This window comes from Mus pahari, chromosome 5, assembly GCF_900095145.1.
Source record: "Mus pahari chromosome 5, PAHARI_EIJ_v1.1, whole genome shotgun sequence".
Taxonomy (NCBI): domain Eukaryota; kingdom Metazoa; phylum Chordata; class Mammalia; order Rodentia; family Muridae; genus Mus; species Mus pahari.
In genome coordinates, this window is record NC_034594.1 from 160,170,925 (window position 1) to 160,184,104 (window position 13,180).

At 39.9% G+C, this 13,180-nt stretch overlaps 1 protein-coding gene across 12 annotated transcripts in view; it reads left to right on the forward strand.

Annotated features, from left to right (window-relative positions):
• Positions 1–10,434, forward strand: part of Esrrg (estrogen related receptor gamma) — a 602,152-nt gene extending 591,718 nt beyond the window's left edge. For all 12 annotated transcript variants that reach the window (XM_029538606.1, XM_029538608.1, XM_029538604.1 and 9 more), the window contains one exon: positions 9,842–10,434. In XM_029538606.1, the coding sequence (XP_029394466.1) occupies positions 9,842–10,086 (245 nt within the window). In that variant the 3' untranslated portion in view covers positions 10,087–10,434. The remainder of the gene's footprint in view (positions 1–9,841) is intronic.
• The last annotated feature ends 2,746 nt before the right edge of the window (positions 10,435–13,180 follow it).

A 13,180-nucleotide genomic window follows, 5' to 3' on the forward strand; every position in this document is an offset into this window, starting at 1 on the left:
TGTGTGTGTGTGTGTGTGTGTGTGTGTGTGTGTGTCTGTGACAAATGACCTTGTTGTTACAAACCCTTGACCTGCTTTGGAGAGATTTCAGGTGGAATGTGAGAAGTTTTCTGAGTTTCTGAGGTTTTTTTTTTTTTTTTTTTTTTTTGCCTTCATGTTAAAGGACCTATCCAAATTAGGTGAAAGATTTCACAGTACTGGTTTTGCAAAAAAGTTTTACTTGATGATCTCAAAAATGACTCTAACAGAAACCATTAACTCTGTTCATTATTTTTATTTTTCTTAAAGAGAGCAAGCACATTTTATATCATTTTATGTTCCCAATTGATTGTGTAAATTGTTAGTTGATTATAAACCCTCGGCAATGCTAAAACTTTGTCATCAAAATCGCTAAATGTTGGCAGCTGGAGATGTCCCCAGCACAGTGTTAGCTCCCTATGCTCATTTAGAACAGCCACTCAGTGCAAAAACACAAAAGCTCCAATCCTGTTTCTTGTGCTGTCAGGCCAGGGTGGCACAGTTGACTAGAAGTCCTTACTTAATGGACTCTGTAGTTTCTTCATGTAAAGGACACAGTTAAGACTTTTTCTGCCTCACCAGTTCTAGACACTGCGTAGCACGGCTTCCCAGAGCATTTCTGCATATAGGCAATTCTAGCATTGACTTAGCTCTTGATTCCAAGAAAAGTGAATTGCATCTAGTTCTAATTCACAGTTAGGCCATACGTAGTTCTTTGACCTTATAATCAAGCCACAGGGAAAATGGCCTCGTCCTGATCAGCTCAACCCAAAGCCCTGGTCGTTCAGTTTAGGGTAAACCACTGAGAAGCTCATTTTCTTTCATATCTTGCATGTATGTTATTTTGTTCAATTTCATTTTGCTTGTAAATTGGAGGACAGCAGCAAAAATGTAGATTTAATCTTGTTTGGATCAATCTTGAGTTTCTTAAATGCTTATGGGTATATTGCTGTGAGCACATCCCTGTGAGAGCATCCCTGTGAGCACATCCCTGTGAGCACATCCCTGTGAGCGCTTCCCTGTGAGCACATCCTTGTGAGCACATCCCTGTGAGCACATCCCTGTGAGCACATCCTTGTGAGTGCTTCCCTGTGAGTACATCCTTGTGAGCACATCCCTGTGAGCACATCCCTGTGAGTACATCCTTGTGAGCACATCCCTGTGAGAACAACCCTGTGAGCACATGCTGATGCTTTGCTTAGATACGCCAAGGTTTTCTTTTAGTATTCAGAATTTTAGATTAACATAAATGAATAAATATGTAAAATATTTTTTGGTAGAGGCCTATCTGACTTTTTCCTTCATGGCTGTAGATATTAACAGAAATCTCATTTATTTATGCTTTATATTATTTTAACTATCTGCTTTTATTCAATAGTTACCAATATTATGCTTGTGTTTGGTGAACAGACAGTTGGCTTCCTGATAGGGGTTTTTATATTTTTAGTGAGCACATTTTATTCAAGAATAAATATGAGCAAAATTAAGTGGTTTTTTTTTGTACTTCTATATAATACTTCTAGAATAAAATAAATACTGTACTGATAGAACACTAAGAGTACTATTTTGATCATCAGTTTAAACTCAGGAATAATCTTAGGAACCTCATAATTGAGGTCATTCCTAAGTATACATTGATTTATATACACAGTTCACAATTGTAGAATTTCTGTGGTTTCTTTAGATAACTGGAATGGGGCCATATTTAGGATATTTGAATACTTATATAAGAATAGCTTAGTGTCTCTCAATCATTTTTATTATCAGGCCTTAGGGGAAGCTTTTTGATAAGCTTTCCTTATAACTTGCTAATTAAGGGTAATACCACAAATATATATAGCATATATTTGTGATTTTTTTTTAATCTAAGGAAATTTTTTATGCTCTGTGAGTCTGTATTTCCTTCACTTCAGAGAACATGGTTTAGAGTCATAGGTAGTTTCTTAACTCTGAAATAAAATAGGTGAATTAAACAATGTCCAGCATCACTAAATGACATAAATATTTGAAACCAGTTATAAAGGTGAGGTAATGAGGTTTTGGTGTAGAGGATGTTTGGTTTGGAAACTGTGTGCTGTACCTTCAGGATCAACATGTTAGCATCTCCATGAAGCTGCACAGGGAGCATAGATGTCACCAACAAAATCCCTTTCAGTCTAAAGGCCTTACTGGGCTCTTAGGCAATTTGAAAAAATGGTGCCATTTCTATGATGTTCTAGAGATAGCTTTAGTTGCTGGTCAGAAGGGTGTATTTGCTTGTTTGTTTGTTTTTGGAAAACTTTCTGTAGCCACTTCTTTTAGAAAACTTCTCTTGAGGAATCTCCCTGCACGCCCATGCAGGCGCCATGTTCAGCTGAGATAAACTGAGGAGCACTTGTAGTCACTGTAAGACGGAAAGCTGGACATTTCGTCTCCACTCCTGACACATTTTTTTATACCCCACAAACAACCATGCACTATGTTTCAGAGGGTTCAGTACAGAAACCTGGGTAATTCCTAAAACCTAAACTGATCATGTTAAATTGCTTCAGAATTTGATGCATACACTTTATTTTGCTGCCTTCTGATAATTATAATAGTCATCCCTTGGTATTTGTGAAGAATCAATTCTAGTTTTTTTTTTCTTAAGGATACTTACAAAACCTGCAGAGTATCAGTTTGTATATAAATGGCATGATTTCATATCATCCATAATCCATACCTGCTTGTTTTAGTGACTTATCTATAGAGTACTTATAAGTGGTGTCAGATAAATTCAGGTAAACAGTTGACATATGGTGTTGTCTTGGGAACAGTGACAGGAAAAACTGTGTGTGTTCAGTGCAGACATAATCCATGCCTTTATTTTAAAAATACATTTGTGCTTTCATCTCTGGGGGTCAGAATTCGAAAATCAGTTCATCAGGTGTACAACAAGATACAGACATAGCTCAGCTCCCCCTGGTAATTCCAGAGAGTTTGTTTCCTTAATTTCTCTGGCACTGGTCATATTCTATAACATATCTTCTGCATCCATCCTTCCATCCATCCATCCATCCATCCATCCATCCATCCATCCATCCATTTCTCCACTTAAATATCCATCTATACATCCATTTCTCCAACCATTCATCTACCCATCTATCCATCCATCCATCCATCCATCCATCCATCCATCCATCCACCCATCCACCCATCCATTCATCTATCTGTTCATCTATCCATCCATTCATTCATCTGTTAATCCATTCAGTCTATCAATCTATCTTTTCATTTTGCCTTATATTTTTGAAACAGTGTCTCACTATGTAGTTGAGGCTACCCTTGAGTTTTCAATCCTTATCTCTGTGAACCCAGGTCTATCCATTGTGCCAGGCTCTTCCTCCATCATAAAAAGCCAGTGGTATAGAGGTTATCTTCATGACATTGTTGTCTTCTTTCTATTTTGCTTTTATTGAACTGGGTATTCCAAGATAATCTCCCATATGAAGATTCTGTCTTAATCACATACAAAATTCCTTTTGCCCTAGTAGGTAACATTCATGTGTTCTAGGATTCAGAATTTTGTCATCCTTGGAGTCAATTTTCAGTCTAACACAACTAAAATATAAGCAAGTTAAAAAACAAAACAAAACAAAACAAAAACAAGACTGAGAAGTAGCCAGGAACCGTTCAAGATGTCTTGTTCCAGGGTGAACCCTCTCCCTTTCTTCCAGAATAACTGCTTTTAGAGGCATTAAATATATACTTTTGATTCAGATAGATGCACTGGATTCTCTAAATGTAGCAGAAATAGATGCAAGGGGAAAAAGTTACCTCCATCCTAAAGAGTAAGCACATGTACGGCATCTACTATCTTGGCTTTTGTGGATACCACATACTTGTGTTTGTTATTAATTTCTTTATGCTCAGTGACTGACTGCAGTCAAGACTTTTTCATTTATCCCCCCAAAAGTTCTTTGGATGGACTTTAGAACCAAAATGTATAACCCAAGTCTAAACATCCCTGCTTTCTTTCAATCGTCTTTGGTCTGCTGTGGAAATTGCAACAGACTTCCTCATGACCTGGGTGCTACATACACTCAAGTCCTTGCCCTGTGGCACCTGCAGGTAGCTTATTGTTCAGTGGCTGCAGGGGGAGGCAAGGACAGTGACCTCTCTATGATGTCAGAGCTTAGTGTGCAGATGACTCAGATCTGCTCAGCACTGGAGATTGCAGAATATTGGCTGTGGCCTCAATTTCTGCCTCTCATTCTACCATGAGATGCATATAAAGTCCTGGAAAACTCACCTGCTCTTTAGACAAAAGTGGGACTACAGATAGATAGATAGATAGATAGATAGATAGATAGATAGATAGATAGATAGTGTGTGTATGCATACATGCACACATAGGTATTCGTGCATATTTATTGAATATTAATCAATCGCAAATGCTATCTTTATTGAAGCTCAAGGTTGTTAATTTCTAGAAGGTTTTTTTTTTTTGAATGACTTAGTGGTTTTACTTTTTAGTTATGCTATTTGGTTTGACATTTTAAACCAGGGCCAGATGGGGAAATGTTAGGAACACCCACATATATGTAATCATATGGGTTTGGGGGAGCAGTCTTGAGGACAAACTTGTCACGGTTTGTGTTGTGATGCCACACATGTTGGCTTTGCTGCCAGTTACTGTAAGAATACTTACGTTCAGTAAGTATTCATTATTACCTTTCATCCTTTTACTTTGTGGGGAAACCATCCTGTCAGTCCAGGCCGTTTGTCTTACAGTTACCCAGGGTCCTGGATGGCAGCTGGCTGCTGACCATAGGATCACACCCTAGAACACCTTATCTAGTGTTCCTAGAGACATTAAAACATCACTTCTCTTTTAGGAAGTAGACCTCTGCTCATTTCCGTTTTTTGTTTTGTTTAGCACATTCTTGTTTTAATCTTTTAAGGTTCAGGGATGAAAGTCATATTGATCGTCACCTCTCTCATGTAGGGTGATTTACATGGCTTGTTCCAGTACTGGGTATTGACACCAGGTCCTTCCCACGTGCTAGGAAAGCCCTTGGCCGTTGGAACACATACCCTGTCCATTATAAACTCTCAGTAAAGTGACCATCTCTGTTCCACAAAGTGCATTACCAGTTAAGATTTTTCATTCTCCATACTAGATGACACTGGACATGCATGTCTATTCCTGATAACTCAGCTCTGGCTCAGCATGAGACATCGTTATAGATAATGAGCCACAAGCAGAAAGTCACTTCCCAGATTGAACTGTGGCCCTCTGAGCACCCATGCCCATGTCCACCATTATTGAAAAGGCCAATGCTTACTACACTTAATGAGTAAAAGCTAAAGCCTTTGAATATTCCATCTATGACACTAGATGTGCTTCATCCCTGTTCTGAGAGTCAACAACTGATATGGCACCCTCTCTTATGGTCTCATTCATAGGGTACTATATCAAATATTATGAAAGTAGAACTGGAGAGGTGACTCGGTGATGAAGAACACTGACTGCCCTTCCAGAAGACCTAGGTTCAATGCCCAGCACCCACAGAGTAGTTCACAACTATCAGTAACTTGAGTCTCCAGGGATATGAGACCCTCTTCTGGCCTCTGCAAGCATTGCACATACATGGTACACAAGCAGAACATTCATTTCAATTAAATAAACACACAAATAAAACAATAAAACTACTGTATATAGTTACTCATTAAGGTAGTTATTAGGGGTTGAAACAACACATAATAATAGTATATATATATATATATATATATATATATATCCTATTTGAAGTCTGGTTACATTTTGAAATCTTAATTCTTTTTAATAGCACATATATATTTATTATCCTATTCAGTCGTCCTCAATGAAGAGTTAGTGGTAAGTTGTGGACCAAGTCCCAGTACCTTGATTTGGTGGTTCAGAACTTGGGCTCATGCATCCAAATTTCTGACCAGATGAACTAGTACTCTTACTGTGTAGCCTTACCCTGTCAAGTGTGTTCATGACCCAATGTATCCCTGCTACTACATTTACTTTGTTTCCATCCATTCTGATTCTGAGACCTGCTTCCTCAGAAACATACTTGAGAAGAAACAAGTACTAACAACCAAAGCCAGGCAATCACCCAGTGCCACTTCTACCGATCCTGGCATCTGCATGTCCACCAAACCCAAGAAACAGAGCAGATTAAAGTTACAGAGCCAACACTTGAACTAGGGCCCCTAATGGAGATGAATATTTCCTTCAGCAGTCTGCCAGCTGAATCATGGTCTAATTAAATAGTTCAGATTTAGTGAGTTTGCATTTAAAGTATTAGCAGATCTGAGAATGAGCAAAGCTAAAATGAGTTAGAATCTTTTCTGTAAATGGGAAGTTAAATTATCATAGTAATTTGATTAAATCATTTTTAAATCTCTCCAGCTAAATCACAGCCTTTAAAGAATAGTTTGAAGTCTTAATTGCTGTTTGTGAGCATATCGCTCTGCTATTTGTTCTCGCCTCATTTCCTGTGACATCCGCTCGTATATCTCCCTAGGCCAGGCCAGAGTAGTGGCAAAGGAAAAGCTGAAAAGCTGGGGTGGCAGGGGCGGGGGGAGCTGCAGCTGGCTTCCCATGTTTAAAGGAACACCCCCTACAAAAGAGAAATATGCTCTACTTCATTACAATAATTATAACCCAAACCAAAGGAAGGAACTTAGAGACAGACTGGGAAAACATGAAATAGGTATTTCTCATCATTAGACCCATCTCTTGTAAAGCAGCCCTCATACAACTGGAGACGCCATTGCTTGGAACACTGTAGAGGAGACTGCTGATAAAAGCAGAAGGGTCCATGACTGTGCTCTTTGGGCAGTTCCATTTTCATTTGGGGAAGAAACACTAGCATAACTATATTTTAGAAGTTGAATTTTATTTTATTTTATTTTTTAAAAGGGAAACTAAGTTTCTGGAGCTAGTGAGATAGCCCCGTGGGTAAAATGCTTTTCTTACCAGCATCAGGACCAGTGTTTGAGTAACAAGAAGCCATGCCAAAGGCCAGATAGGGCAGCCACAGCTTGCAATCCCAATGGTGAGGAGGCAGGGCCTCACTGGCCAGCCCGTCTAGCTGGCTTGGCAAATTCCAAACTGTTGAGAGACCCTATCTCAGGAGACACTGTGGATAGTTCTTGAGGAAGGTTACAGAGATGTGTATGTGTGAACACATGTGCACTTACACACCCCAAATGCATAACACACACACACACACACACACACACACACAGAGAGAGAGAGAGAGAGAGAGAGAGAGAGAGAGAGAGAGAGAGAGAGAGAGAACAAACTAAATCTGAGCCCGAGAGAACACAGATGGAGGGCAATTAACAGGGCAGGTGACTGCATAGCAGCTCCATCACCACCTAGTCCCAGCTCACTGTGGATGGTGACCTCCTGAAGCTCCGTCATGGAGGGCCATCACCCTGCCACTTCCCTTATCCTCTAGTATCTCCCAAGATCACTGTCACCTGGGGAGAAGGAACAATAGCAGGACTTCCAGGTGAGGGTCTTGTGACGCTTCGTCGTGTTCTTCTACAAGGCAATGCCAACCAAGTGATCCATTGGTGTTAGCATAGACTTGAGCATCACTGTATTGTATAGTAGCCATGGTTACCATGCCGAGTTAATCTGAGCCCCAAGGTAGCATCTAAAAACACCATGCAGTCCTTATCTACTTGGTATAAATAGTGCCAGTTTTACCAATAACTTAGTAATATACTTTTATATGACCCTGTACAAGAAAAAGCACCAAATAATTTTAACAGACAGAAGAGTTTTAGGGTTGTTTTGTTTTGTTTTGTTTTTAGATTTAAAGCAATTTATTTATTTATGTATCTATATATCTACTTATTTTTTTTTATTTATAATCCACCCATTGCCCACTCTCCCCATCCCTCCTTCCACAGTTCTTCATCCCATTCTTCCTCCCCCATTTCCCTGAGAGGGTGCTCCCCACCACCAGGCCTCCCTCATCTCTGAGGACTCAAGTCTCTCAAGGATTCAGCCCAATTTCTCCCACTGAAGCCAGATCAGGCAGTCCTCTGCTACATATGTGTCAGGAGCCTTGGACCAGCTCCTGTATGCTGCCTGATTGGTGGCTCAGTGTCTGGGAGCTCCCAGAGGTCCAGGTTAGTTGAGACTTCTGGACTTGCTATAGAGTCACCCTCTTCTGCTTCTTCTATCCTTCCCCTAATCCACCCGTAGTGGTCCCCAACTGCAGTCCAATGGTTGGGTGTATGTATCTGCATCTGTCTCCTGCATCAGTTCGCTGCTGGTGTGGCCTCTCAGAGGACAGCCATGCTATCTCCCACCTGTAAGCACATCACAGCATCAGTAATCGTGTCAAGCCTTAGTGTCTCCCCACGAGGTGGATCCCCTGTTGGGCAGGTCCCTGGACTGCCTCTCCCTCAGTCTCTTCTTCATTTTTGTCCCTGCAGTTTTTGTAGGCAGGGATGCTTCTGGGTCAGACACTTTAACTGTGGGTTGGTAACACCATCTCTCCTCCTTGCAAGGTTCCAGATAGAAGAATTTTAACAGCATTTTACTGGTTCTGTCCAATCATCCTCGTTCCTCTGCCTCTTTGTTTTTATTTGGTTTTATTACAAGGTTCTGTTTAGTTTGCTCTGTGATCTATGTTTGAATTGTGGGAAACTTGGACTAACTACATACATCTTCGCACTTGACATTCACAGAGAAAAGGGATTATTAAACATGAAGAGTCCCCAAAGACTCCATTATGTGTAATTAACAGATAAACTGTCATCGGAATCAATAAAACGTGCTAAATGATTCAAACTTGTATATAATTAAGTGTCTGTTTTATTTTTTTATCCACATTTCACATTTCTCACAGGATAATTACAGCAACCTTGTTAACCCTTTTTGTTCCTGACTACATTGGATTGTTAAATTAGTCAATTTAGGGGCAGAGTTCATTATTACAAATGGGGAAAATATTTCACAACTAAAGGTAATCTGAGTATATAAGAACAACTTAGTAAGATGTGAGAAAACATTTAAGATCTTGAAACATTAGAAATGACAGCGATATCATATAGTCAGGGTTTCTGTGTGTCGTGTGGAGTTGTGAATTATGATCTTGGTCATTAACTTTCTAATCTTTGGGAAATATGAGCTTTTGGGTAGAAATTGAGATTTAAAATTTATCTCAGCTAACATTTAGAAATTTTTAAAATAATATTTTTATTTATTCTTTGAGAATTTCTTAGAGTAGATTTTGACCATATTTATTTTTCTTCCCTTATTTATCTGTGTTATAAATTCCTTGCTATAGTTCTTTGTTCAAGAAACATGAGAAAGGCTTAAGGTCGTACTGCCAAGTGTCTGTTAAAGTGTTCTGCTAGTCAGTATGTAATGTATGCTGCAAATGCACATACACACATACATATATGCAGATAAAAAATAATTCTTAAATTCTAAGCTCATATTAAAGATTACTAAGTGAAATTTAAGGGAAAACATACAGGTTTTGAACCAGCTTTGACCCCTGGGTATACAAGAGCACCCACGTATTTTATTTAGAATGTTTTTACCCGTGTACCTTATGATATTTCCTTATAGTGTTTTGTGTATATGTGTGTATATGAATGTGTAGAACATTGTGTGAATGCATGTGAATGTGTGTGAACATGTATGCGAATGTGTGCATGAGTATGTGAATGTGTATGTGTGAGTGTGTATGAGTATGTGTGTGTGTCTCTCTCTGTGTGTAAAATGAACTGCATTTTGTTTAGTTATCTTGATTTTGCTATTTACATGACTGCTGACCTCTTCTGCTTCACTGTCCAGATTCCATGCACATAGAAGATGTGGAAGCTGTTCAAAAACTTCAAGATGTGTTACATGAGGCCCTGCAGGATTACGAGGCTGGCCAGCACATGGAAGACCCCCGCCGTGCAGGCAAGATGCTGATGACACTGCCTCTGCTGAGGCAGACCTCCACCAAGGCAGTCCAGCACTTCTACAACATCAAACTCGAAGGCAAAGTGCCCATGCACAAACTTTTTTTGGAAATGCTGGAGGCCAAGGTCTGACTAAAAGCCCCCCTGGGCCCTCCCATCCTGCACGTTGAAAAGGGAAGATAAACCCAAGAATGATGTCGAAGAATCTTAGAGTTTAGTGAACAACATTAAAAATCAACAGACTGCACTGATATTTTAGCAGCCACAGTACGATGCAGCCTGCGGATTCCGCCACATCTTCCTGATAGGTTTCCTCTACTTTATCCCACGATCCTCTGGCCACATCCCTGCCTTCCTCCACTCTTCCTTGTTCCATTATTATGTTTTGCTTCTTTCACTAATAGTTCCTTTTCCCTCCTCTCCTCCTTCCCTCCCTCCTCCTCTCCCTCCCTCCCCCCTGCCTCCTCTGTCTCCCCCTTCCTTTATTCTGTCCCCTTCCTTTCCCCAATCTTCTTCTCTTGCCTTGCTTTCGCCTCTCTTCCCTTTCTCACATCTCCTCCCACTCTGCATACATATTCAATACCTCTGATTGTATGGAACATTTCTTTTACCTCTTGCATCTCTTCTCCGTCTCTTCCTTCTCCATTTTTTGTTTGTTTCCTTTCCTTCCTTCTGCTGCTGAACTCTTAAAAGCAGTCTCTAACTGGAGAGAGAGAGAGATGGAAGCCAGCCCTGCCAAAGGACAGAGATCCATACTCTGGATGCCAGTGAACTTGTCGTGAACCATGACATCCCCAGTGAGTAAGGAATCAAAGAGAGAACTGTACCTAAAGTACAGTGCAACGGAAATGGATCGACTTAGTTCAGTATTAGATTCTACAGGGCAGCCTTCGATCAGACAACCTAAGTGGCGGCATTGGCTGCTTCTCCTTGCTTTCTCATCTAGATCAGTTACAGCCATTTGATTCCTTAATTCTTTTGTCAAGTCTTCCAGGTGTTGGTTAGTTTAGCTACTATGTAACTTTTTCAGGGAATCCTTTAAGCTTTATTCATTCATGCAATACGAGAGGGGGGTAAGGATACCGCAACCTCGTGCTGGCTTTGAACAATTGAACACTAATGAAGGACAAATGAACCCTGAAGGAAGATTTTTAAAAATGTTTCGTTTCTTCTTACAAATGGAGATTTTTTTGTACCAGCTTTACCACTTTTCAGCCATTTATTAATATGGGGATTTAACTTATTCAAGCAATAGTTGAAGGGAAGGTGCATATTACCACGGATGCAATTTATGTTGTGTGCCAGTCTGGTCCCAAACATCAGTTTCTTACATGAGCTCCAGTTTGCCTAAATGTTCACTGACACCAAGGATTAGATTATACCTACCATGACACCGAGTGGTCCCACCCCCGAGCACTGCACATGGGATCCCTATCTGTAGGATTAGCACCAGTACACCTCCCTGCTGGGAGGGACAGTCGCCATACGATTTCTAGCTGCCCTCGTGGTTAGGAACAAGATGCTGCCTGTATACAGTTACAAACTCTGTCTCAGAAGGAGCTGTGAGCCAATACCATTTCAGAGGCAATAAGGCTAAACGCCAGAATTCAAACCAACCAACCGTCGAAGACAGCAGACGCCTGACCAAATTCTAAAGTCCTGCTCCATAGGAGTCAATTCACTTAGGAATGGTTGTTTAAATTAACCTGCAGGTTTGTTTTGTTTCGTTGTTTGTTTTTTACCAAAAGCTAAGCCAATAGATGTGCTTTTTCAACAAGTACGGTCACAGCACGAAGGTCAGTCAGGTTTCAGACTGTAACCAGGTGTAATCTAATGAAGAAATCAGATGTCCCCTCCTGAAACCTACAGTCGCCGAATAACCAGAAACCAGTAACCTCCGTAGAACGCTTTACCAATGGACCAGTGTTAGTAGCTGCTCTCTGTATTCTGTGGACAGTCTTATTCTATGTACACAGATGTAATTAAAGTTGTACTCCTAACAAACAAAAGAATAGTTCAGCTTCAATGTTCCATGTTTGCTGCGCTTTTCTGAACTTTATGTTGCATTCAGAAACTGTCGTCTTGTTCTCGTGGTGTTTGGATTCTTGTGGTGTGTGCTTTTAGACACAGGGTAGAATTAGAGACAGTATTGGATGTATACTTCCTCAGGAGACTACAGTAGTATATTCTACTCCTTACCAGTAATAACTAAGAGATTGAAACTCCAAAACAGTATTCATTATGATCAGACACACATCAAAATCATAATAATATTTTCAAAAAAGGGATAATTTCTCTAATGGTTTATTATAGAATACCAATGTATAGCTTAGACATAAAACTTTGAATATTCAAGAATATAGATAAGTCTAATTTTTAAATGCTGTATATAAGGCTTCCACCTGATCATCTCTCAGATGTTGTGATTAACTCGCTCTGTGTTGTTGCAAACCTTTTTGGTGCGGACTTGCTTCCAAAACTGTTGCTACTTTGTGTGCGATAAGCAAAATACCTTGGACTGAGGATGTCTCAGCCCTGTGCTAGGAATACTGTGTATCTATCATTAGCTATATGGGAATATATCGTAGATTGTGGTTCTCAGTAGAGAAAGTGACTGTAGTGTGAATCTAGGTAAATCATCATTAGCAATTCATTCGGATGGTCAATAACTTGAAATTGATAGCTGTGGTAAGTTAAAAAAAGATTGGCAAATCCCTGACTAAATAACAACAGAAAATACAACTCCTGGGGGGGAAAGGTGCTCATCCTGTAAGGTTCTTTCATCATGTAAGTGTTTCAAACATTATTTTGCAGAAGGTTTATGCAGGGTTTAAGTTTCTACTGCGCAATTACGCTATATATACACAAATGGAATATAGACTGAGTCACAGAGAAGTATCTGAGCTTTAGAAGCCAGAGCCCACAAGTGATCACTTGAGACAGAGACACATTTAAAGAATGAGGTACAATGTGTAGTTCTCTGTTTAAAAGACTTGGCCTTTTAAAACAACAAATATCTCGCAACTATGGTGAAAACAAAAACAGCTTCAAGTGTAGATCTAAAGGAAATGCACGGTTTTAGGGTAAATACCATTTGTACCTTGCTCGAGCAAAGTTTATTGCTTTTTTCAAGTTTCTAGCGAGACCGTTTAGTTAATGCCAGCTGTCAGGAAGATACCAAGATGTATGTTTTAGCCATGCAATTTACAGTTTTATTTTCCTTTTA